This window comes from Pristiophorus japonicus, chromosome 11, assembly GCF_044704955.1.
Source record: "Pristiophorus japonicus isolate sPriJap1 chromosome 11, sPriJap1.hap1, whole genome shotgun sequence".
Classification (NCBI taxonomy): domain Eukaryota; kingdom Metazoa; phylum Chordata; class Chondrichthyes; family Pristiophoridae; genus Pristiophorus; species Pristiophorus japonicus.
In genome coordinates, this window is record NC_091987.1 from 206,579,257 (window position 1) to 206,603,794 (window position 24,538).

Sequence of the window (24,538 nt, forward strand, 5' to 3'; positions counted from 1 at the left end):
ACAATCTATACAGATTAAAGCAAAGCTAAAGAAATGTAAAGAATTTCCCCCATTTTTAAATAATTTCTTTGAGGAGACCATAAGAACATAAGAAATAGGAGCAGGAGTAGGCCATAAGGCCCCTCGAGTCTGCTCCGCCATTTAATACGTTCATGGCTGATCCGATCATGGACTCAGGTCCACTTCCCTGCCCACTCTGCATAACCCCTTATCCCCTTATCGGTTAAGAAACTATCTCAGTCTTAAATTTATTCAATGACCCAGCTTCCACAGCTCTCTGGGGCAGTGAATTCTACAGATTTACAACTCTCTGAGAGAAGAAATTCCTCCTCCTCTCAGTTTTAAATGGGCGGCCCTTATTCTAAGATCATGCCCCCTAGTTCTAGTCTCTATCAGTGGAAACATCCTCTTTGCATCCACCTTGTCAAGTCCCCTCATAATCGTATACATTTCGATAAGATCACCTCTCATTCTTCTGAAGGTGTTGGGTGTTCAAGGCAGCATCGTTCTTGCCTATCAGAAAACCTGACCCACATACAAGACAGCCCATCAGTCACCACAACTTCCCAGAGGGCAGGACCTTTCGACTATTTTACCGCCGTGCACAGACAGGGAGCTGCCCAAAAACAACAACAACAACTTGTATTTATATAGCACCATTTATGTATGTAAAACGTCCCAAGGCGCTTCACAGGAGCGCTATAAAACAAAATTTGACACCGAGCCACATAAGGGAATATTAGGGCAGATGCTTGGTCAAAGAGGTAGGTTTTAAGGAGCTTCTTAAAGGAGCAGAGTATGGTTGAGAGGCAGAGAGGTTTAGGGAGGGAGTTCCAGAGCTTGGGGCCCAGGCAGCTGAAGGCACGGCCGCCGATGGCAGAGCGATTAAAATCGGGAATATGGAAGAAGCCAGAATTAGAGGAGCGCTGGGGTTGTGGGGCTGGAGGAGATTATAGAGATAGGGAGGGGCGAGGCCATGGAGGATGAGAATTTTAAAATCCTCATTTGCTTAACCGGGAGCCAATGTAAGTCAGCGAGCACAGGGGTCAGGGGTGAACGGGACTTGTTGCGAGTTAGGATACGGGTAGCCAAGTTTTGGATGAGCTTAATTTTATGGTGGGTGGAAGATGGGAGGCCAGTCAGGAGTGCATTGGAATAGTCAAGTCTAAAGGAAACAAAGGCATGGATGAGGGCTTCAGCAGCAGATGAGCTGCACTGAACATAAAATCATTGCAATGTATTTGCTTCATGAGTTCTTTGCTTAAGAATTCATAGCAACACATTGCTATTAAGAACTAGTTGGTTTATTAACAAATGTTTAACAATCACACGGCATATTACCAGTTTATCCACCAGGCTTACAACTGCATACCTCATCGTGGATGACATAGACCCAACTGACTGGGGTTTTATTGAGTCTTGTGAACATCACGTGACTGGTTAAGCCACTCTCAATGCAACAGCTCCAGAAACCGGTGAGCATACTCACAGTGCATACATTACAACTACCTTCAGATGAGGAGCAGGCATTACCCCACCTCCCCCACTCCAAGAGTTCAACGTTTCAGAAATTGGAGAATAAATGATTTGAGGAAGAAGTGATGTGATATGGGAGAAGCACGCACATTGACGTGCCGACAGGGTTGAGCATGACGAGCTCCCAGGTCTAGCATGATGAGCGCTCCAGCAAGCACGGTACAGGGATAGAGTGGATAGGCAGGGCCTGTTTCACTTGGCGGAGGGGTCATCAACCAGGGGGCATAGATTTAAAGTAATTGGGGGGGGAGGTTTAGAGGAGGTATGAGGGGAAATGTCTTCACCCAGAGGGTGGTGAGGGACTGCAGCTCACTGCCTGAAAGGGTGATAGAGGCAGAAACACTCACAGCATTTTTAAAAATACTTGGGCTATGTAACCTACAGGGCCATGGACCAAGAGCTGGAAAGTGGGATTAGGCTCTTGGTCGGCCAGCGCAGACACAATGGGCGAAATGGCCTCCTCCCATGCTGTAAATTTCTATGATTCTATGTCAGGGCGAAAGGTTAGCTCTCAGGTTAGGGCCGGAGTGAATCACTGAGGCAACCTTCCTCTGCACTGAGATAATTGCGACGATGGATGGCATTATAGTTGCGGAGCAGCATCAATAATCCAACAGAAGCCAGGACCATGGAGCACAGACTGAGCACCTTTTTCAAGCTGAACTTCAATGTTAAAGTATTCACCAGGAGGCACTCACTCTTGCTGCTAAAAATATTTTGATCGCCCTTGACAACAGGCACCAGTAATCTTGCTATTGTCAACTGTGGTTCAGCTAGACGTCTGACTTTCCACATTTGGCAACAAATGTAACAATTCAACTTCGACCTGTCTACCACCGACAAAGCTTGGTAATTGTTGTGCCGGCAATCGTAATGCAGGTAAAAGAAACTGAAGCCACAGAGGCACGGACAATGGTTGATCGAATCTCAACAGAATGTGTCTGAGAGGATAAATAGGAGGAAGAACAGTCGCAGAGTTTGGAAAAATGCTATTTAGATTGCAAGGTGACGATTTAAACATTTACATCACAATGAGATATTACTGGATTGTCTGCTTTTTCATTCACTCTTTCATGCGAAAGCAAACATTCCTAAATACCTCAACACAGGACATATTGTGCAGGCTCCAGTACATTGCAACTCTGATGATCTGAACTCTTCATTGTCTGCAAGAATTTTCATAGGAGTCAGAACTTATTTTTGCATAAGCCAGCTAAAATAGAGGTGTTTTCAACACATTTTTCAGAGAGCCTGGATTCTGATTCTGCTAAATACATACTTGTGTCAGCTGTGGCTCAGTGGGTAGCACTCTCGCCTCTGAGTCAGAAGGTGGTGGGTTTAAGTCCCACTCCAGGGACTTGAGCACTATAATTTAAGCTGACACTCCAGTGCAGTGCTGAGGCATTGTCGGAGGTGCCGCCTTTCAGAGGAGACATTAAACCGAGGCCCTGTCTGCCCTCTCAGGCGGATGTAAAAGATCCCATGGCACTATTTTGAAAAAGAGCAGGGGAGTTATCCCTGGTGTCCTGGGCCAATATTTATCCCCCAATCAACATAACAAAAACAGATTATATGGTTATTGTCACGTTGCTGTTTGTGGGAGCTTGCTGTGCGCAAATTGGTTGCTGCTGTGTCCTACATTATAACAGTGCCTACACTCCAAACGTACTTAATTGGCTGTAAGGCGCTTTGAGACGTCCGGTGGTCGTGAAAGGCGCCAAATAAATCCAAGTCTGTCTTTCTTTTTCTTTTCTCTACTAGTTCCTGGTTTCAGCCTGAAAGAGGCGTCTTGTCATAAGACAGCGCAGAGCAAAGCCCAGTGATTCTCAAAGGTCTCCGATCGGACAGCTGAGGGGTGAATGATAGCAGGCGAGCTTGCAAAACAGGAAATGATACCCTTTCAGTAAGTGAAGCTACATCTGCACAGGGCTCATTGCACATCCCTGGTGCTACATGTGATGATGATCCGGCTCCACGGGCCAATTTACTTAATAAATCAGCGGAAAGCAGAGGAATCTAATGCTGCGCTGCCTCAGACGTTTGTCAGCATCATGTAACACTACCTCAAAGCTCTGGACGGGAGTGCTGTTTGGACGCCTACGATCTGCGTTGCTGTAATAACAGACGGCAGAAGCTTCCAGAAGATTTAAACTCTACGTTACCCATTGTTCCGTAGAGTAGGAAAGGAGCCGTCAGGCAAAAGTCTCAGAAGATCAGAAGAAACAGGAGCAGGAGTAGGCTATACGGCCCCTCCAGCCTGCTCCCGCCTTTCAATAAGATCATGGCTGATCTTCTACCTCAACTCCACCTTCGCGCAATATACCCATATCCCTTGATTCGCTAAGTGCCAGAAAATCTATCGATCTCAGCCTTGAATATACTCAACGACTGAGCATCCACTGCCCTCTGGGGTAGAGAATTCCAAAAATTACCCATCCTCTGAGTGAAGAAGTTTCTCCTCATCTAAGTGGCTGAGCCCCCTATCCTGAGACTGTGACCCCTGGTTCTAGACTGTCCAGCCAGGCAAATAGCCTCTCAGCATCTACCCTGACAAGCCCTCTAAAAAATTTTAATGTTTCAATGAGATCACCTCCCATTCTTCTAAACTCCAGAGAATATAGGCACATTCTACTCAATCTCCTCATTGGACAGCCTCTCAACCTAGTGAACCTTCATTGCCTCCCCTCCAAGGCAAGTACAGGCAACTCCCGATTATCCGGGTCCCTCGGGGATTGGGCTATGCCGAATAAACGATTTCTCCGTTACAACGAGTTGACATTGTAAAGTTAAAACTGCAATGAATAAATACTGTGCAATCAGCTACAAACAGTAACAAGGCAGTTAAGTATGGACATTACCAGCATGCATGCAGGTGGCCTCGAGGAGGAGATTGTCTAGCTCCGGGATTCCGGAGCGCGCTGCCTTCCCGGGCCGAAAGGACTCCGACGTCAGCGGCCCGATGCCTTGCGACGTCAGCGGCGGCCGCGAGAGACAGCGGCTGCAGCAGCACACACACACACACACACACACACACAAAAGGAATTTTAAATGCCGTTACAATGGTTTCCCGTTGCATCCGTGTGCGGATAATCGAGAGTTGCCTGTATATCCTTCCTCAGGTAAGGAGATCAAAACTGTACACAGTTCTGCAGGTGCAGTCTCACCAAAGCCTTATGTAATTGAAACAAGACCTCCTTATTCTTATACTCCAATCCCCTTGCATAAAGGCTAAAATAGCATTTGCCTTCCTAATTGCTTGCTGTACCTGCATGCTAACTTTCTGTGATTTGTGTACAAGGACCCCAAATCACTCTCAATACCAACATTTACAAGTCTCACCTTTTAAAAATAGTCTGTTTTTCCGTTCTTCCTACCAAAGTGGATACCTTCACTTCCTCATGTTATACTCCATCTGCCACCTTCCTGCCTGATCACTTAACCAATCTAAATCCCTTTGCATCCCCTTGGCTTACTTTCTCACCTAGCTTTGCATCATCAGCAAACTTGGATATATTACACATGGTCCGCTCATCTATGTCCCTAGTGTCAGCTGTGGCTCAGTGGGTAGCTCACTTGCCTCTGGGTCACAAGGTTACAGATTCAAGTCCCACTCTATGAACTTGAGCATATATATGTAGGCTGTCACTCCAGTGCAGTGCTGAGGGAGTGCTGCACTGTCGGAGGTGCCGTATTTCGGATGAGATATTAAACCGAGGCCCCGTCTGCTCTCTCAGGTGGATGAAAACAGAGAGTCGGGATAAATGGTTCATTCTCTGGTTGGCAATCAGTAATGAGTGGGGTGCCGCAGGGATGAGTGCTGGGACCCCAACTATACGCAATCTATATTAACGACTTGGAAGAGGGGACTGAGTGTAACGTAGCCAAATTTGCTGACGATACAAAGATGGGAGGAAGGGCAATGTGTGAGGAGGACAAAAAGAGGCTGAAGGAGGACATAGACAGGCTAAGTGAGTGGGCAAGAATTTGGCAGATGGAGTATAATAATGAGGTCATGCACTTTGGCAGAAAAAAATCAAAGAGCAAGTTATTATTTAAATGGAGAAAGATTGCAAAGTGCTGCAGTACAGCGGGATCTGGGGGTACTTGTGCATGAAACACAAAAGGATAGTATGCAGGTACAGCAAGTGTGCTGGAAGGCCAATGGTATCTTGGCCTTTATTGCAAAGGGGCTGGAGTATAAAAGCAGGGAAGTCTTGTTACAGCTCTACAGGGTATTAGTGAGGCCACACCTGGAATACTGCGTGCAGTTTTGGTTTCCATGTTTACGAAAGGATCTACTTGCTTTGAAGGCAGTTCAGAGAAGGTTCACTAGGTTGATCCCGGGGATGAGGAGGTTGACTTATGAGGAAAGGTTGAGTCGGTTGTGCCTCTACTCATTGGAATTCAGCAGAATGAGAGGTGATCTTATAGAAACGTTTAAGATTATGAGGGGGCTTGACAAGGTGGATGCAGAGAGGATGTTTCCACTGGTGGGGGAGACTAGAGCTAGAGGGCATGATCTTAGAATAAGGGGCCGCCCATTTAAAACTGAGATGAGGGGAAATTTCTTCTCTCAGAGGGTTGTGAATCTGTGGAATTCGCTGCCTCAGAGAGCTGTGGAAGCTGGGACATTAAATAAATTTAAGACAGAAATAGACAGTTTCGTAAATGATAAGGGGATAAGGGGTTATGGGGAGCGGGCAGGGAAGTGGAGCTGAGTCCATGATCAGATCAGCCATGATCTTATTGAATGGTGGAGTAGGCTCGAGGGGCCTTATGGCCTACTCCTGCTTCTGCTTCTTATGTTCTTATGTTCAAAGAAGAGCATAAGAGTTATCCCCTGTGACCTAGGCCAATATTTATCCCTCAATCAACATCACTAAAAAACAGATTACCTGGTCATTGCTGTTTGTGGGAGCTTGCTGTGTGAAAATTAGCTGTCGCGTTTCCCACATTATAACAATGATTACACTGCAAAAGTACTCTACTGTAAAGCGCTTTGAGGCGTCTGGTGGTTGTGAAAGGCACTATATCAATCCAAGTCTTTCTTTTCTTTATTGATGTAGATTGTAAATAGCTGAGGCCATTTAGAAGGGCAATTAGCAGGTTGGAGCTTGGGCCAAGTGCACTGACTGCCACAGTCTCATGCAAGCCAGGCAAAGTTTAAATAGAAACTAAAGTGGGGGGGCGGAAAGAGAATGCCTTGACGTTACACGGCACCGCCATGAAGCCCAGACTGTGGGAGAAGTGGTGGGTTTAAACCCATGGCTTCTCACTGTGGCCCAGTGAGCACCACCTGGTAGTTTGCAAAAAGTGCAGCAATGGGTTGGAACAAACCAACGATGAATTGATTTGCGATAGCCTAACAGAGCACAAGGGGGAGGGCGATGGAGATTTACATTGGCTCCGCTGGACTGAAATGGGCCGATACCGCTCCAAAAATCGTGAGGAAGAATTTACCGCCCTGTTCCCACTCCCAAACTGGCCGGCGTCATCCTGAAAGGATCCACTGCTGGGTTGCCCAAAGCCCACTTGTTTCAGGCGGAAGTCCCTTTAAATATGCAAATCAGGGGTTCTATGACGTACGTAGTGCCCCAATTGCCATTTTAGGAGACAACTGGCACACCCCATACAGTTTTACTTGGTAGTACTGCTGGAAAGGACCAAAAAGGTAAGTTTTCAACAAAAAAAAATTTTTTTTTGTGGGCTCCACAACAATAATATGGGAAGCATCTGCTGTGGGCCCTTTCCCCACATTCCCTCCCCCCCTTGCTGCTGGCCAGGTCGGGCTCTGGGCCACCTGATATTGTAGTGGCTCAGCAGCCAGCTGCAGTCGGGTGCCCATTTGGCACTCACTGGTGTCATGGTAACAAGGTCTGGCCCTCAAAAATGGCCGGCTCAATCAATTCGATAGTTTAAAATGTCCCTTCCCCCCACACACTTCAATCATCTATCTGTGATACAGGCTGCTCCGTTACAGACAGCACCTGGTGTGCACATACAAGACGGTGACATTGTCATGCCAAGTACTTACAGGCCTCAAGAAAAGCCACAAGACCAGCAATGCTCACAAGGTCAGAAGGAAGGATTTAATGCGGATTCAGTTCAAGTAAAGCGCTGCTTGGGACAGGGGCTTAGAATGAGATCATCACAACCTAGCCTTCACCTTGCTAAAGATGTAATAGCAGTGCATTTGGAAAGCAGTGACAGGATCGGTCCAAGTCAGCATGGATTTATGAAAGGGAAATCATGCTTAACAAATCTTCTAGAATTTTTTAAGGATGTAACTAGTAGCGTGGATAAGGGAGAACCAGTGGATGTGGTGTATTTGGACTTTCAAAAGGCTTTTGACAAGGTCACACGCAAGAGATTAGTGTGCAAAATTAAAGCACATGGTATTGGGGGTAATGTATTGACATGGATAGAGAACTGGTTGGCAGACAGGAAGCAAAGAGTAGGATTAAACTGGTCCTTTTCAGAATGGCAGGCAGTGACTAGTGGGGTACCGCAAGATTCAGTGCTGGGACCCCAGCTATTTACCATATATATTAATGATTTAGACGAAGGAATTGAATGTAATATCTCCAAGTTTGCAGATGACACTAAGCTGGGTGGCAGTGTGAGCTGTGAGGAGGATGCTAAGAGGCTGCAGGGTGACTTGAACAGGTTAGGTGAGTGGGCAAATGCATGGCAGATGCAGTATAATGTGGATAAATGTGAGGTTATCCACTTTGGTGGCAAAAACAGGAAGGCAGATTATTATCTGAATAGTGACAGATTAGTAAAAGGGGAGGTGCAACGAGACCTGGGTGTCATGGTACATCAGTCATTGAAAGTAGGCATGCAGGAATAGCAGGCAGTAAACAAAGGAAATGGCATGTTGGCCTTCATAGCGAGAGGATTTGAGTACAGGAGCAGGGAGTTACTGCAGTTGTACGGGCCTTGGTGAGGCCACACTTAGAATATTGTGTGCAGTTTTGGTCTCCTAATCTGAGGAAGGACATTCTTGCTATTGAGGGCAGCAGACTGATTCCTGGGATAGCAGGACTGAGATATGAAGAAAGACTGGATCAACTAGGTTTATATTCACTGGAATTTAGAAGAATGAGAGGGGATCTCATAGAAACATATAAAATTCCGACGGGATTGGATGTTAGATGTAGGAAGAATGTTTCCGATGTTGGGGAAGTCCAGAACCAGGGATCACAGTCTAAGGATAAGGGGTAAGCCATCTAGGACCGAGATGAGGAGAAACTTTTTCATCCAGAGAATTGTGAACCTGTGGAATTCTCTACCACAGAAAGTTGTTGAGTCCAGTTCGTTGGATATATTCAAAAGGGAGTTAGATGTGGCCCTTACGGCTAAAGGGATCAAGGGGTATGGAGAGAAAGCAGGAGTGGGGTATTGAAGTTGCATGATTAGCCATGATTGTATTGAATGGTGGTGCAGGCTCGAAGGGCCGAATGGCCTACTCCTGCATCTATTTTCTATGTCTATGTTTAGAAGTTGATGGACAGCTTTATAAACCATATAAACCAATGCATCTTCTTTAAACAAAACTTCCGATTCTTCAGAAATTAATTCTATGCTTCTTTGATTTTTTTTTAAATTCTGGGTTGAAAAATACATCTGTATTTAAGAAGTATGAAAGACAAGACTATTGTGCCCCTTGCATCTGCTCTCCTTGACACACTTCATCTCCTGACTGAGAAAAAACTTGCATTTATATAACATCTTGTCATGTCTTCAGAGCATCCCAGAGTACTTCACCAATGAATTACTTTTGCAGTCCAGTCACTGTTTTATAGGAAAACACAACAGCCAATTCTGCACTCAGGGTCCCCTCAAAAGCAAATGAATGACTAGCTAAAGAGTTGCAGACGCCAACTGATGGAAGATGTTGGCCAGAACACTGGAAGAACTCTCTCTGCTCTTCTTCAAATAGTGCCATGGGATCTTTATTGTCCACCTGACTGGGCGGTTCACACCGCACCTGAAAACCAGCACCTCTGACAATGCAGCACTCCTTCAGTACGCCATAAAAGGTGTTGGCCTGAGTTATGTGCTCACGTCCTGCAGTGGGGCTTGAATCCACAACCTCCTGACTCAGAAGTGACGAGTGCTGCCAAGTGAACCAAACTGACACTTCAAAGGGTAATAACCACAGTTTCAACCTCCAGGAAAAAAAACATGCTTGACCACTGAGAATGAAAATTCCACGGTATCATTGCAACTTGCTTTCTTGGGCCTCCCATCATTTTTCAAGTGCTCCTGATATTTCTACTACAATAGGAGACTGTGATACGATCAGTGAATGCCACTTTGAGCCACTAAACTGCAGTTTGCCACAGTATAACCAATGGAAGAACTGGCCCCTCTCATTTCGTGAAACTGTTTTAATCCAAACATCTGCCCCAGGTGCCTTTATGCATGTGGAATTGTGCGGGTCTGTTGGCCAGATGTGGGGAAATTGATGGTTAACAAACATATGGGACCCTGGGCTTTATAAATAGAGGCATAGAACACAAAAGCCAGGAAGTTGTGCTAAACCTATATAAAACACTAGTTCGACCCCAGCTGGAGTATTGTGTCCAATTCCATGCACCGCACTTTAGGACGGACATGAAAGCATTGGAGAGGGTGCAAAAGAGATTTACGAGAATGGTTGCAGGGATGAGGGATTACAGTTATGTGGATAGACCGGAGAAGCTGGGCTTGTTCTCCTTGGAGCAGAGAATGGTAAGAGGAGATTTGATATTGTTCAAAATCTAGAAGAATTTAAATAAAAATAAACTACTTCCAATGGCTGAAGGGTCGATAACCAGAGGACACAAATTTACGGTGATTGGCTAAAGAACCAGAGGCGACATGAGGAAAAATAAATTGTCACAACGCGTAGTTAGGATTTGGAATGCACTGCCTGATAGGGCAGTGGATACAGGTTCAATAGTAACCTTCAAAAGGGAATTGGATAAGTATTCAAAGGAGAAAAATTTGCAAGGATATGGGAAAGAGCAGGTCAATGGGACCGACTGGATTGCTCTTTGAAAGAGCCAGTGCAGATTCGATGGGCCGAATGGCTGCCTTCTGTGCTGTACTATTCTATGATTCTAGGTTGAGAAAAACAAGGGGTGAAAACACTTACCAAAGATCTCTCCATTTTTGGCATACTCTGTCACAAGGTACAGCATGTTTTTGGTCTCCATCACCTGTTAACACAAGAGGCAGGAAGTCAGATCTAACAGTCACAACACCACTGAGCACTGAGTCTCATAAAATGTCTACTGGTGTTAGGTACTACACAGACCTCACAAATCCTGAAGATACACAATGGGAGAGCAAAACACTGAAATAAGGATCTCGCTTCTTAAACCTTCAATCCTAAACCCACAAAAAACGTTACCTCTCTGTCCTCGACCTACACTGTTATAATGAAGCTGAGGAACAGCACCTCATCTTTCTATAAGGCACTTTACATCCTTCGGAATCAACATCAAATTCAATAATTTCAGATCAAAACCTCTGCTTCCATTTTTTCAGACTGCATCTGTTGCTGATGACACTGAAATTCCCTTCTCAAGGCCCATCTTTTGGGCCTGAAATTGCCCCTTTTTTTTTTAAGGCCCACCTGGGCGGGAAGGCATTTCCGACCGGCGGCAGACGGATGGTGCAACCAATCCTGAATTGCCCCCGGGCCAGGGACGGCAGAGACGGGTTTCCGGCGCGCCCCATGTTTCCACCCCACCCGGCGGTCCGAGCTGTTGTCGGCCGCACACCAATACCCTTACCCCCCCGGCGGCGAACCTTTTTCCGCTCCGTGGGGGGGGGGGGGGGGGAAATTGCCCGGCGGGAGCGCAGCAGGCGCCAGTCGGTGCCCCCGACAGATTCACGCAGCGGGAAACTGCCAGCGGCTGGGTGGCGCGTCCGCCCTTAAAGGGAAGGTACTCCGCCGCAGCCGCCATTTTGTTTTAATTGTTGGGCGACTCTGCAGTCGGCCTGACCAAAGCCCTCCCTGAAGGGACGTTGCTACGCATCAGCGCGACACAGCACGTTCGCGTCACGCTGTCATCAGTGTCGCGCTATTGTACTCAGCGCGGCACTGACAACACTGCCCACCTTCTGCCCCACTCCCGACTCTCTGCCGCCCCCAACACCACCCCGTTCAATTTTGTATAAAAAAGGTCCAAAGTTTCCTCTGATCTCCGCCCCATCTGTACAGGCAGTAATTCATCATTTAATTAGAATTAACCGCCCCAAACGGCCTGTTTCTTGTCCCATTACTATTTCCTTTCACCTTGCCCCATCATCCCTTTTGTCTCTCCTGCCTTCCTCTCCTTCCAAACCTGTAACATCTCTAACCTTTTCCCAGTACTGACGAAGAAGGGTCATCGACCCGAAACGTTAACTCTCGTTTCTCTCTCTCTCTCCACAGAGGCTGCCTGACCTGCTGAGCACTTCCAGCATTTTCTGTCTTTAGTTCAGATTTCCAGCCTCCGCAGCATTTTGCTTTTGCAAAATGTTACCCGGCTTTGCTTTCCTGTTACGAGCCAAAGAGCATCAGTCACGTGATTGTGCAACAGCATGAAGAGGCTTTGAGCAAGCGCGGAAAAAAAATTCAGACTGTGATTCAGTCATTTTTCTTTTTGAAAAGATTGAAACATGAGTCGCACATTGAATCCCAAACATTAACTCTGTTCAGGAAGCACAGCTCCGTTTTGACAGGTTTTTGCACGACTCAAGTCCAGCGGGCAGCTTTTACTCTTTGCTGGCTAAGTCTTTTCAGTATAGAACAAAGACCTGTTCACTGGCTCTGGGGCAGGGGGGTTGGGGAGAGGAAAGCGCACTGCAATCTCGAGTTACCAAAGTCCACTCCCCCAATTAAAGCTCACGTATTGTTCAATTCTGATGCACTGAGGGGAAAGGATTTTCAGTGAAATGTTCTACGTTGACCGGTGTTGCGCGGCGCTTTACCCCTGTTGTTTTAACAATAAGTTATTAATGATCGACCCTCTTTGGCATTTCCCCCCCCCCCCCCAGCAATACAGTGAGTCACTGATGCCAGCAGACCATTTTCCGGTCTTCTGTTAAGGTCATTCGGAAACCAGCCAACAGAAACGTGTGAAGGACACCTGGGGTATGGACATTGGAAGGTGTTCACAATGGTGTACACATTTGAGTCTCGTGTCTGACATGCGGACTATGTGGTCTGCTCAGCAGAGTGCTCTACTCGGAGCTCCTTCATGGCAAACGAGCCAAAGGTGGGCAGCGGAAACGTTACCAGGGCACCCTCAAAGCCTCCCTGATAAAGTGCGACATCCCCACTGACACCTGGAAGTCCCTGGCCAAAGACCGCACGAAGTGGAGGAAGTGCATCCGAGAGGGCGCTGAGCACCTCGAGTCTCAACACCGAGAGCATGCAGAAATCAAGCGCAGACAGCGGAAAGAGCGTGCGGCAAACCAGTCCCACCCACCCCTTTCCTCAACGACTATCTGTCCCACCTGTGACAGAGTCTGTGGCTCTCGTCCACCAAAGAACTCACTTCAGGAGTGGAAGCAAGTCTGCCTCGATTCCGAGGGACTGCCTATGATGTTGATGATGATGACACATTTGATATTGAAGGCTGCGTCACCAGAGGCCATGGGTGGAGACAAGCTTGGGGTACAGTCCCATAGTGGTTATGTTACTGGACAATAATCCAGAGGCTGGACGAATGATTCAGAAACCTGAGTTCAAATCCTACTAGGGGAAATTTAAATTCAATTAATTAAATAAATCTGGAATAAAAAGCTAGTATGAAGCCACTGGATTGTCGTAAATAAAAAAAAACATCTGGTTCAACTTAGGAAGGAAATCTGCCGTCCTTACCCGGTCTGGCCTATATGTGACTCCAGACCCACAGCAATGTGATTGACTCTTAACTGCTCTCTGCCATTCACTTGTATTCAACTTGCAGTGTATTTGCTTCATGGGTTCTTTGCTTAATAATTCACAGCTACACAATTGCTGTAAAGAACTAGCTGGTTTATCAGCAAAGATTTAACAATCAAACTGAACACTACCAGTTCATCCACCAGGCTCACAACTGCACTTCTCATCGTGGGGAACCTGAACTCAACTAACTGGGGTTTTATTGAGTCTTGTGAACATCATGTGACTGGCTAAGTCACTCCCAGTGCAACAGCTCCACAACTATATTTGTAGGACCATAAATCAAATGCCCCCTGATTAAAGGGGGGCACTAAAACCGACAAACTTAAACAAATTAAACTTTAGATGGTAACTTAAATCAAATTAAAATTTGGTTGCCGGGGGTGATGATGCACTCCAGTCTCTCCGGTGCCCACCTCTCGCGGAAGGCCGCGAGCGTACCGGTGGACACCGCGTGCTCCATCTCCAGGGACACCCTGGCTCGGATGTAACCGCAGAAGAGAGGCAGGCAGTCGGGCTGAATGACCCCCTCGACTGCCCGCTGCCTGGACCGGCTGATGGCCTCCTTGGCCATGTCCAGGAGCAGTCCTACGAGGAGACCTTCCGACCTGCCCACTCCCCTCCGCACAGGGTGCCCAAAGATCAGGAGTGTGGGACTGAAGTGCAACCAGAATTTGAGGAGCAGCCCCTCCAAATAATGGAAGAGGGGCTGAAACCTTGCACACTCAACATACACATGGAACACGGACTCCTCTAGGCCGCAGAAATTACAGGCAGCCTGGAAGTCCGTGAACCGACTTAAAAACCTATTGCATGGGACTGCTCCGTGCAACACCCTCCAGGCAAGTCCCCAATAAATAGAGGGAGGACTCCCGCGTAGAGAGCACTCCATTGGGGACCCCCGCCTCCTCCAGATGGCAAGATGGTGCAACAGCTCCGCAACTATTTTGTTGTATATCAGTAATCAAGTGCCCCCTGATTAAAGAGGGGGACACACTCCAAAAACTTGCGCAAGTCTTCCTCGATTCCGAGGGACTGCCTATGATGATTAAGTATATTTAGCTGTGGGAGAGCCAGCCTCGGATTTGTGGCTGGGGTGGGATACAGGTGCATACATTGCACAACTCATCTCCAACTTCTCAAGGGCAATTAGGGATGGCCAATAGTGGGTGCGTGTGGGGCAAGGGCAGTTGGAGGCGGGCTGCCGTGTGATGAAGTTCCAGGTTTATACATCCAGCCAGAGTTAGCAACCCTAGCCTTGCTCCTTAAAGCAGGTGCAAGAAGAGTGGGGGATACGGGCAGCCAATCACAGCAGCTTTGCTGCAGAGAGGCAGCAAATTGGAGGGAAGGGAATTCAGTAAGAGCAGCCATTGTTGGCCTCAGCAGCCACCTGAAGAACAGAGGCCTGGAAGCAGATTTGTCACCTTCTCAGCCTCATACGGGCAATGGCCTGAGGAGACTGGAGTGAGCGGGAAGAAAGAAAATCGATGAATAATTTCTCCTCCCTCCCCCCCAAAAATAGGTTCTTTCCCAGCTTTCCCACTGCCCACTCCCCCAGAAAATGAACTTTGTCACAAGATGCTGTCCAAATATCTAAATTGAGCTACTAAAAGATCTACAGCAGAGTGTATAAGAGCTTGGCACAGAGTCAAGCCTTTGTTATACACTAAACAGCTAAAATATGGGAGAGGGGAAATGTTTATTCATGACGATGACAGCTGGGCAGTCGGAATAACTGGTTGGTTCCATCACTGACATGCAGCATAGTTGCAGACAGCGTTCACGCTGCCACTGAGAAGCAGAATCAGCCAAACTAACTAGAACCATAGAAGAAAGACTGGATCGACTAGGCTTATATTCACTGGAGTTTAGAAGAATGAGAGTTTATCTCATAGAAACATATAAAATTCTGACGGGACTGGACAGGTTCAATGCAGGAAGAATGTTCCCGATGTTGGGGAAGTCCAGAACCAGGAGTCACAGTCTAAGGATAAGGGGTAAGCCATCTAGGACCGAGATGAGGAGAAACTTTTTCATCCAGAGAATTGTGAACCTGTGGAATTCTCCACCACAGAAAGTTGTTGAGTCCAGTTCGTTAGGTATATTCAAGAGGGAGTTAGATGTGGCTCTTACGGCTAAAGGGATCAAGGGGTAGGGAGAGAAAGCAGGAATGGGGTACTGAAGTTGCATGATCAGCCATGATCATATTGAATGGTGGTGCAGGCTCGAAGGGCCGAATGGCCTATTCCTGCACCTATTTTCTATGTATCACAGCACAGCGGGGAGGCCATTTGGCCCATTAAGCCTGTGCCGGCTCTTTGAAAGAGCTATCCATTTAGTCCCAATCCCTTGCTCTTTCCCCAAAGCTTTGCCATTTTTTTTTTCCTTTTCAAGTATGTATTCCAATTCCCTTTTGAAAGTTACTCTGCCCCAGTCACCCTTTCAGGGAGTGCGATCCAGATCATAACCACTCATTGCGAGGTTCCACTCAATTCCCCTCATCTCCCCTCTGGTTATTTTGCTAATTATCTTAAATCTGTGTCTTCTGGTTACCGGCCCTCCTGCCACTGGAAACTGTTTCTCCTTATTTACTCTTTCCAGCTTCTCCACATAACTGAAGGCCCTGTTCCCTGGTATCATTCTGATCAATCTCTGCAACCCGCTCCAAGGCCTTGACATTCTTCCGAGTGCGGTGCCCAGAATTGGGCACAATACTCCAGCTGATGCCGAACTATTGCTTTCGAAAGGTTTCGTATAACCTCCTTGCTTTTGTACCCTATGCCTCTATTCATAGAACCAATGTTTTTATTTAACTGCTGTATCAGCTTGCCCTGCCACCTTCAATGATTTGTGAAAGTGCACCCCCAGGTCTCTCTGTTCCTGCAATACCTTTAAAATTCTAACATTTAGTCTATATTGCCTCTCCTTATTCTTCCTACCAAAGTGCATCCCTTCACAGTTCTCTGCATTACATTTCACTGCTCTGTGTTGGCCCATTTCACCAGTCTATGTCCTTCTGAATTCTGCTACTATCCTCCTCACTTTTAACAATATTTCCAAGTGTTGTGTCAGCTGCAAACTATACCCAAGCCCATGTCATTAATATATATCAAAAAGAGCAGTGGTCCCAGTACCGACTCTTGGGGTACACCACGGTATAACTTTCCTTCAGTCTGAAGAACAACCTCTCTGCTTTCTGTCGCTTAACAAATCTTTTATCCACGTACCACAACCCCTTTAATCCCATGGGCTTAGTTTGCAAACAAGTCTATTATGTGCCACTTCATAGACTAAACCATCAAAAACTAGCACTTCACTCCCACTTTCAGGACTACTGAGTCAGCACCAGTCACTAGACACAGACATAAATATATAAACTCAACACATATGTTACGTTTGTTGGGGCCTAAAACCAACTCCAACGTCAGTTTAAAATACATTTAGTGGTGCTGTCTGGAGGTGAATTACATCATTTCCACCCAGCTCCTCCTCCAGCCCCCAGTGCTTACACTGTGCCAGGGCCTTCCCGTGATAGTCTGTTCTCAAGCTTTTGCTGATGCTCAGTTGGTGGCACCCTCTTCTGAGTCAGAATATTGTGGGTTCAAGCCCCACCCCAGGGACTTGAGCACATAAAATCTAGGCTGAGACTCTAGTGCAGTGCTGAGGGAGCAATGTACTGTCGGAGGTGCCGTCTTTCAGATGAGATGTTAAACCGAGGCCCCGTCTACTTTCTCAAGTAGCTGTAAAAGATCCTGTAATGTTTTTACTTCATGGGATCTTTACTTACGACCCAACTGACTGGGGTTTTATTGAGTCTTGTGAACATCGCGTGACTGGCTAAACCACTCACATTACAACAGCTCTACAACTATTTTTGTAAACAATAATCAAGTGCCCCCAACCGACAAATTAACCAATAAAACGTTTTAAACAATAATCGGTCAACTTAAAATTTGGTTGCCGGGGTTGATGATGCACTCTAGTCCCTCCGGCGTCCACCTCTCGCGGAAGGCCACGAGCATACCGGTGGACACCGTGTGCTCCATCTCCTGCCTCGAATGTAACCACGGAAGAGAGGCAGGCAGTCGGGCTGAACGACCCCCTCAACCGCCCGCTGCCTGGACCGGTTGATGGCCACCTTGGCCAGGCCCAAGAGCAGTCCTACGAGGACAACAGCTCTACAACTATTTTGTTGTGAACAATTAAATCACGTGCCCCCTGATTAAAGGGGGGAGGACACGCCAAACACTTTCAAACAAGTGCTCCCTTGTTTTTTTTTGATAACCTGTGAGCATACTCTCAGGTGCATACATTACAGATCCCTTGACACTATTTCGAAGAAGAGCAGGAGAGTTATCCCTGGTGTCCTAGAACATAAGAAGATAAGAAATAGGAGAAGGAGTCGGCCATTTGGCCCCTCGAGCCTGCTCTGCCATTTAATAAGATCCTGGCTGATGTGATCATGGACTCAGCTCCACTTCCCTGCCCACTCCCCATAACCCTTTATTCCCTTATCTCTCAGAAATCTTTCTATCTCTGCCTTAAGTCCTGGCCAATATGTATCGCTCAATCAACACCACTAAAACAAATGATATAGTCATAATCACAATGCAGTGTGTGGGACCTTGCTGTGCGGAAATTAGCTGCCGCATTTCCTACGTTGCAACAGGGACTACCCTGCAATAAAAGTACTTCATTGGCTGTAAAGCACTTCTGGACATCCGTTGGTCATGAAAGGCGCTATATAAATGCAAGTCTATCTTTCTTTCTGTTGGTTGCTAGGAGATGCTCAGCAGAAGCCTGGTGATGGCTCAGCTGCAAAGCCAGGATGATGAAGGTGTTCCTGGTTGTCTCGATAGATTCCTACGGCCCTTTCCAGCTGGGAGGCACTGGACAGTGATCAGGAGTGGGAAACTTGGATGACTGCCAACTGTAGCACCTCAAACTGATAGCCCGGCTAAGACCAGCTAACTCTGGACACAGTGGGAATCAAACCAGGGGCCGACATCGGAATCCAGGAACTTGTGTCCAGTGGGATGAATCAGATGCCGTGCCGTACTCCAGTGTCACTAACCTCTCGACAGTTCATTCCATCCATTTTCAATTTTTTTTGGACTGTAAGGCTAGGGAGATTATAGTAGTGTGGGGAATGGAGGAGGTGGGAATGACTTTGAGGTTATTACTACTGATAGTGTGAAGAGGAAGTGGAAGCGTTGTATAGACGGTTAGTGACTGCAGATGAAAAGAGGGAAACAATACTGGGAATTAATATGGAGAAACTTGCATCACAACTCACCCCTCCGCCCTCTATACAGCTACGAAAATCCAATTTGCAGGGTGAGAATTATTTTTGATTCTTTAAGTCGGGAGAAAGGTGTAAATATTATTTTGTTTCTCTCCCTATATTCTCCCAATCTAGTTGTTAGTCTGGAATATAATTTTCAAAAAATTGGGAGTGTAAATTAGAAAATCTTTACAGGGTTCCCAGGAACAAGAGTTGGCTCCTCGAGCCTGCTCCGCCATTCTATTAGATCCTTGGCTGGTCCCTACCTCAACTCTATCCGCCTTTTCTCCATATCCCTTGATACCCTTCTCTAACAAAATTCTATCAATCTCAGCTGCAAAGGTTTCAATCTTTTTGGGAGGGGGTGGGGAAAGATTTCAAGATTTGCATTACCCTTTGTGTAAAAAGGAAATGCTTCCTGGTTTCACTCCTGAATGGCCTGGCTCTAGTTTCAAGGTGAAACCCCCTTGTTCTGGATTCTTTAACCAGAGGAAATGGTTTATGAGCCATATACCTTGAATTCATCACCCCTCAACCTTCCTAACCCCAAGGGAACACAAGCCAAGGTCGGCGTTTTATACAGGACCACCTTCTAAAAAGTAGCAACGCTTGGAAGGCATTTTTGAGACATGCCAGGATAGATACACTGGTGGGCAGAGAGAGACCCTGTCCGCAAGCTACAACATGGGATAGCACTTGTACTAATAAGGACGCACTACACGTTAAGAGTTATTTCGATTGTTGTGCATCTATAAAATAAAAAGCTATCCCTGCTATTTAAAACATCTGAACTGTTACTTCCTTGCAGAAATTTGTCCGCATCGAGAACTGATTGTGGACAGAACCAGCGCAGGTGCTGAAGGTAGTTTCCTACACTGCAGATGGCAAGTAGTTCCCAAGCGGCCTGGACTTGTCATCCGTCGATTTCCTTGGTCCATTTTTTGGGCACACTTCTTGAGGCCAGCTGGAGGTTATATGACAGAGTCTCTGCACCGATTCCTGGCCAGTGTCAGTGTGGGATGGCCAATTATTTGTTCTCCCGTGAGGAGATCAGTCAGAGACGCCAGCCAAGTGGGGAGTAAAGTGAAACAGATGTTCGCGAGTTCCCGGGTAATGGCTCAGCTGAGTTATTCATGCTTCCTTTGATCCAAGGACCTGTTGCCGCAAGTGAAGTCTCCAATTACGTTTTAATTTAATCCCTCTGCACTTCACAGGAGAAAGTGGCTCAGACCCGACCATTAAACCCGACACAGAGATAGAAATAATCACACACAGATTACCATCTGCCATCTTTACATGTGCTGTACTTGGAAATTAAAGCTGTGGCATTTGCTCTCTCTCTCTCCCTCTCTCTGTTTTTCTCTTCAATCACGTCTTCCTCTCCTTCATTTGGTTCCCTTCTCCTGTCTGCTCCTTTTTTACATCGCGTCAATCTTGCTGAATCAATCTGACTCTGGTCTGAGGTCTTGATCTCAATTGCTGACTCTCACAAACTGAAGCCAAATACATGTTGTTATGGAGGTTGGCGGGGCAGCGGGGGAGGCAGGAAGATCTTTACAGGGGCTGTTGTCAAAGAAACTTTTCTTCTTTGAAGCTGGTGCCCACTGTTTGCTGCCTTGAGAAATGATGATGGGTGTGTGGTGGAACATTGGGGCCTCAATTTGATGCTGCAATCTCGGGCCATATCAATCCTTAATCCCAAGCCAGTCTGGCCTCACTATACCTGACCCCCGGGAGTACTTGATGCTCCCGGGGGTGATATGGGGCGGGGGGCGATTTTCAGACCTACTGCCGGAAAATGGGGCGGTAGACAAACACAAATGTAAAGCCCCGCCCACTGGCTGCTTGCAGCCTACCCCATAAAATGTTTGAGTGAGTCTCGGAATGGGCAGCCAGAGATCCCACTTGAAACAGGCGGGAGTAGGGTTGCCAACTCCAGTTGAATATATTCCTGGAGATTTTCATCACGAGACCGTCTGCCTCTGACTGTCCCGCCCCTACACCACCGCTATCGGGCAGCCAACATGTCCATCCTCACGGTGCCCCGCATTCCACCACCAATTGGAAAGTGAAAAGACTCATTACCTAACTGGATGATACTTGACTGTCAGTCAAACAACCTTTTAGTGTCAGTGTCAGCCGTGGCTCAGTGGGTAGTACACTCGCCTCTGAGTCAGAAGGTTGTGGGTTCAAGTCCCCCTCAAGCAACTTATGCAAAAAAATCTAGGCTGACACTCCAGTGCTGCACTGTCAGAGGTTGCTGTCTTTTGGATGAAAGGTTAAACTGAGGCCCTGTCTGCTCTCTCAGCTGGATGTAAAAGATCCCATGGCACTATTTCGAAGAAGAGCAGCTGGTGTCCTGGCCAATATTTATCCCTCAATCAACATAACAAAAATACAGATTGTCTGGTCATTATCACATTGCTGTTTGAGAGAGCTTGCTGTGCGCAAATTGGCTGCTGCATTTCCTACATTACAACAGTCACTACACTTCAAAAAAAATTACTTAATTGGTTGTAAAGTGCTTTGGGACATCTGGTGCTGGTGAAAGGCGTGATATAAATGCAAGTCTTTCTTTCAAATGCATCAAAGCTGTCAAAACAAGATGACGTCTGACAGTCTAGTCGTGATCGGGAATACACGCAAAAGAAAAGTACTGGAATGACAAGCAAAGAATTAAAGAGCGCCACGCTTAATAACTTGATTATAGGAGCCCAGTCTGTAACTGGGCTGACACATGACTGAATAATTAGGTGCTTACAGTTATGTGCAAGGATCAACTCTTTTACTTTATCAATTGCTACTTTAACTCTGGAGGATAAGTAATTGAAATGTATGTGCAATAAGTCAGAATAACATGTCTGCCAAAAAAAATATCCTAGACAGGATCAGCACAAAACAAAAAAACCTGACAAGGCTGTACATGGTGCTGAATGAAGACTAAAGCCTCTAAACTGAGTCCAATAACTGTCTGGTTCATCCCCCGCTACACTTGCTTTCAGCTCTATGAAAATCTAACCCCATGAATGCATTTCATTCAGACAGCAGACTATTGGTAGTGCTGGGTGATTATTGAGTGTAAATTGGAGACTGTCAGGCAGAGAATGTTAAATTCGTTTGTGGTGGAAATGTAAGAGCCTCAATCACACATTCCAAAAGCTTCATATTTAAGAAAGACTTGCATATATATAGCGCCTTTTCACGCCCACCCGGACGTCTCAAAGCGCTTTGCAGCCGATTAAATACTTTTGGAGTGTAGTCACTGTTGTAATGTGGGAAACGCGGCAGCCAATTTGCACACGGCAAGCTCCCACAAACGGCAACATGATAACGAGCATATAATCTGTTTTTGTTATGTTGATTGAGGGATAAATATTGGCCAGGACACCGAGGGATAACTCCACTTTTTTTCTTCGAAATAATGCCATGGGATCTTTTACATCAACCTGAGAGAGCAGACGGGGCCTCAGTTTAACGTCTCATCCGAAAGATGGTGCCTCTGACAGTGCAGCACTCCCTCAGCACTGCACTGGGAGTGTCGGCCTGGAATGGGACTTGAACCCACAACCTTCTGACTCAGAGGCAAGAGAGCTACCTACTGAACAACAATATTTTTCAGTATTGTACCCATGGTCTATGCCAACAGAATTTTTTTTTAATTGGATGGTTTCATCTTTCATAAACCATGCAATCTGTACTCTGTTTTGTAACGATTAATTTTTCCAGAGTTTAAATTCATTCACCCCCCACCCTCCCTCTTTCCGTTGTGCTAATCTTAGGTTACTCGCCATATAGGGTTGCTCTACCACATCCCCACTTCCCTGTGTGGTGGCCCACTGGAACAATGCATAAAGGGGCACGTTCTCCATGTAAATGGGATTCGTAAACCTTTCATCGTTTATTATTGGACCTACCACGGCGTTGTTCACAGGAACAGGATGTGGGAAACATTCGTGTGGTGATCATCACCATAAGCGGTCCCTCGAACGAGGATGACTTGCTTCCACATGACTTCACAGATGTTTCAGTGAAGGACCCGATGTTCCAGTCCTGAACTCCAATTGAGGGTTGGAAGATGCCTGTGCGTGGATTTTTTTAACGTGTGGTGACCGTTGCACATCAGCCACCACACGGGCTCGACAGAGCTAGGTCTTGGTCCAGTGGCAAAGGTTAACTGGAGATCTGCTCTGCTGCACGGACCTAGTGCGCACACATATCGCAGTGTGGGCTGGCCCTTGCTGCCCTGGGCCCTCGCCTCTTCTGGGCCTCGTGTGGTGATAAGACAGTGACGTAAGGCGATTGGTTCGAAAGTGTTTTGTGATTGGTTCCGAGAACTAATTAGTATACGTGGATAGTAGTAGAGTATTTTTTTAATTGTCTCAAATTTTTCAAGAACCAATGCGACAATATGTTTGGTTCTACAAGACACCTTTGAAGTGTGCTATATACAAGACATTTAATATATTAAAACAGGTAAACAAACATACCTAAATCAAGTTATCTACATAGGAATCCCTCCTATAAATAAACAACACACATTTCTCTTTCCTCTCCAAACTAAGAGAATTGACAGACAATCTTTCAATGACAATGTCCATTTAAGCTGGGATACTTATCACTGCAAACTAAGAGTCACCAATACATGGCATAAGGATGTAATTCATATTGTAAAGAAAATGGCACTGCATTGCTCATACATAAAATCCCATTGACAGCAACACTAAGCCCTCCATGCCCCAGACATAGCAGGTGTCCTTTTACTATCCCATACAGCACACTTAAATGCCTAGTTGAACAACAGGAATATATAATTTATGAGGAGAGAGAAAATGAAACTATCAAGCAGAGAAGTTATACTAAACCGTTACAAATCACTGGTTCGGCCTCAGCTGGAATATTGTGTCCAATTCTGGGCATCGCATTTTAGGAAGGATGTCAAGGCCTCGGAGAGGGTGCAGAGGGGATTTACTAGAATGATGCCAGAGATGAGGAATTTCAGTTATGTGGGGAAACTGGAGAAACTGGGGTTGTTCTCCTTAGAGCAGAGAAGGTTAAGGGGAGATTTAATAGAGGTGTTTAAATTCATAAAGGGATTAGATTGAATAAATAAGCAAAGGACACAGATTTAAGATCATTGGCCAAAGAACCTGAAGGGAGATGAGGAGATTCGTTTTTTAGCGCAGCGAGTTGTTATAATCTGGAATGCATTGCCTGAAAGGACGGTGGAGGCAGATTCAATAGTAGCCTTTAATAGGGAATTGGAAATAGATTTGAAAAGAAAACATTTGCAGGGCTATGGGGAACAAGTGAGACTAATTCGACAGCTCTTTCAAAGAGCTGGCGCAGGCTCGATAGGCCGAATGGCCTCCTTCTGTGCTGTAAGGTTTTCTGATAGTAACATTGGACAGATTATGTCGCTTTTGACTTTGGATTGAAACAAACTGTGACCCGTAAATGAAGAATGGGGCTCGATCGGATTCTGTGAGGCCGTGTCTCTGTCTGAAGACTTGTTTCAGTCACATCAGCTGCCGTCATACTGGAACCGCTGTAAACTTCCCAGGTGTTTGGTTGGATCAATTGGAATCTTTTTAAAATCTCATTTTTAAAAGACAGTGACGCATTTTTAACCTTCTCAACCACACTTTCAGTCACCTTCCCCAAAATCTTTCTTCCCCCCCCCCCCTTCCTCCTCAGTTCCTCATCCTACCAGTAAAACTTGGGAGGAATTTAATTACACGAAGTGGTTATAGGTTAATGGTAGCAAAATGGTAATGGGGCCAGTAAGGCGA

At 46.2% G+C, this 24,538-nt stretch overlaps 1 protein-coding gene across 1 annotated transcript in view; it reads right to left on the minus strand.

Moving 5' to 3' along the window:
* sik2b (salt-inducible kinase 2b) overlaps nucleotides 1-24,538 on the minus strand; it is a 203,481-nt gene that overhangs the window by 121,684 nt on the left and 57,259 nt on the right. The window contains exon 3 of the mRNA XM_070894454.1: nucleotides 10,682-10,745. Within this exon, the coding sequence (XP_070750555.1) occupies nucleotides 10,682-10,745 (64 nt within the window). The remainder of the gene's footprint in view (nucleotides 1-10,681; nucleotides 10,746-24,538) is intronic.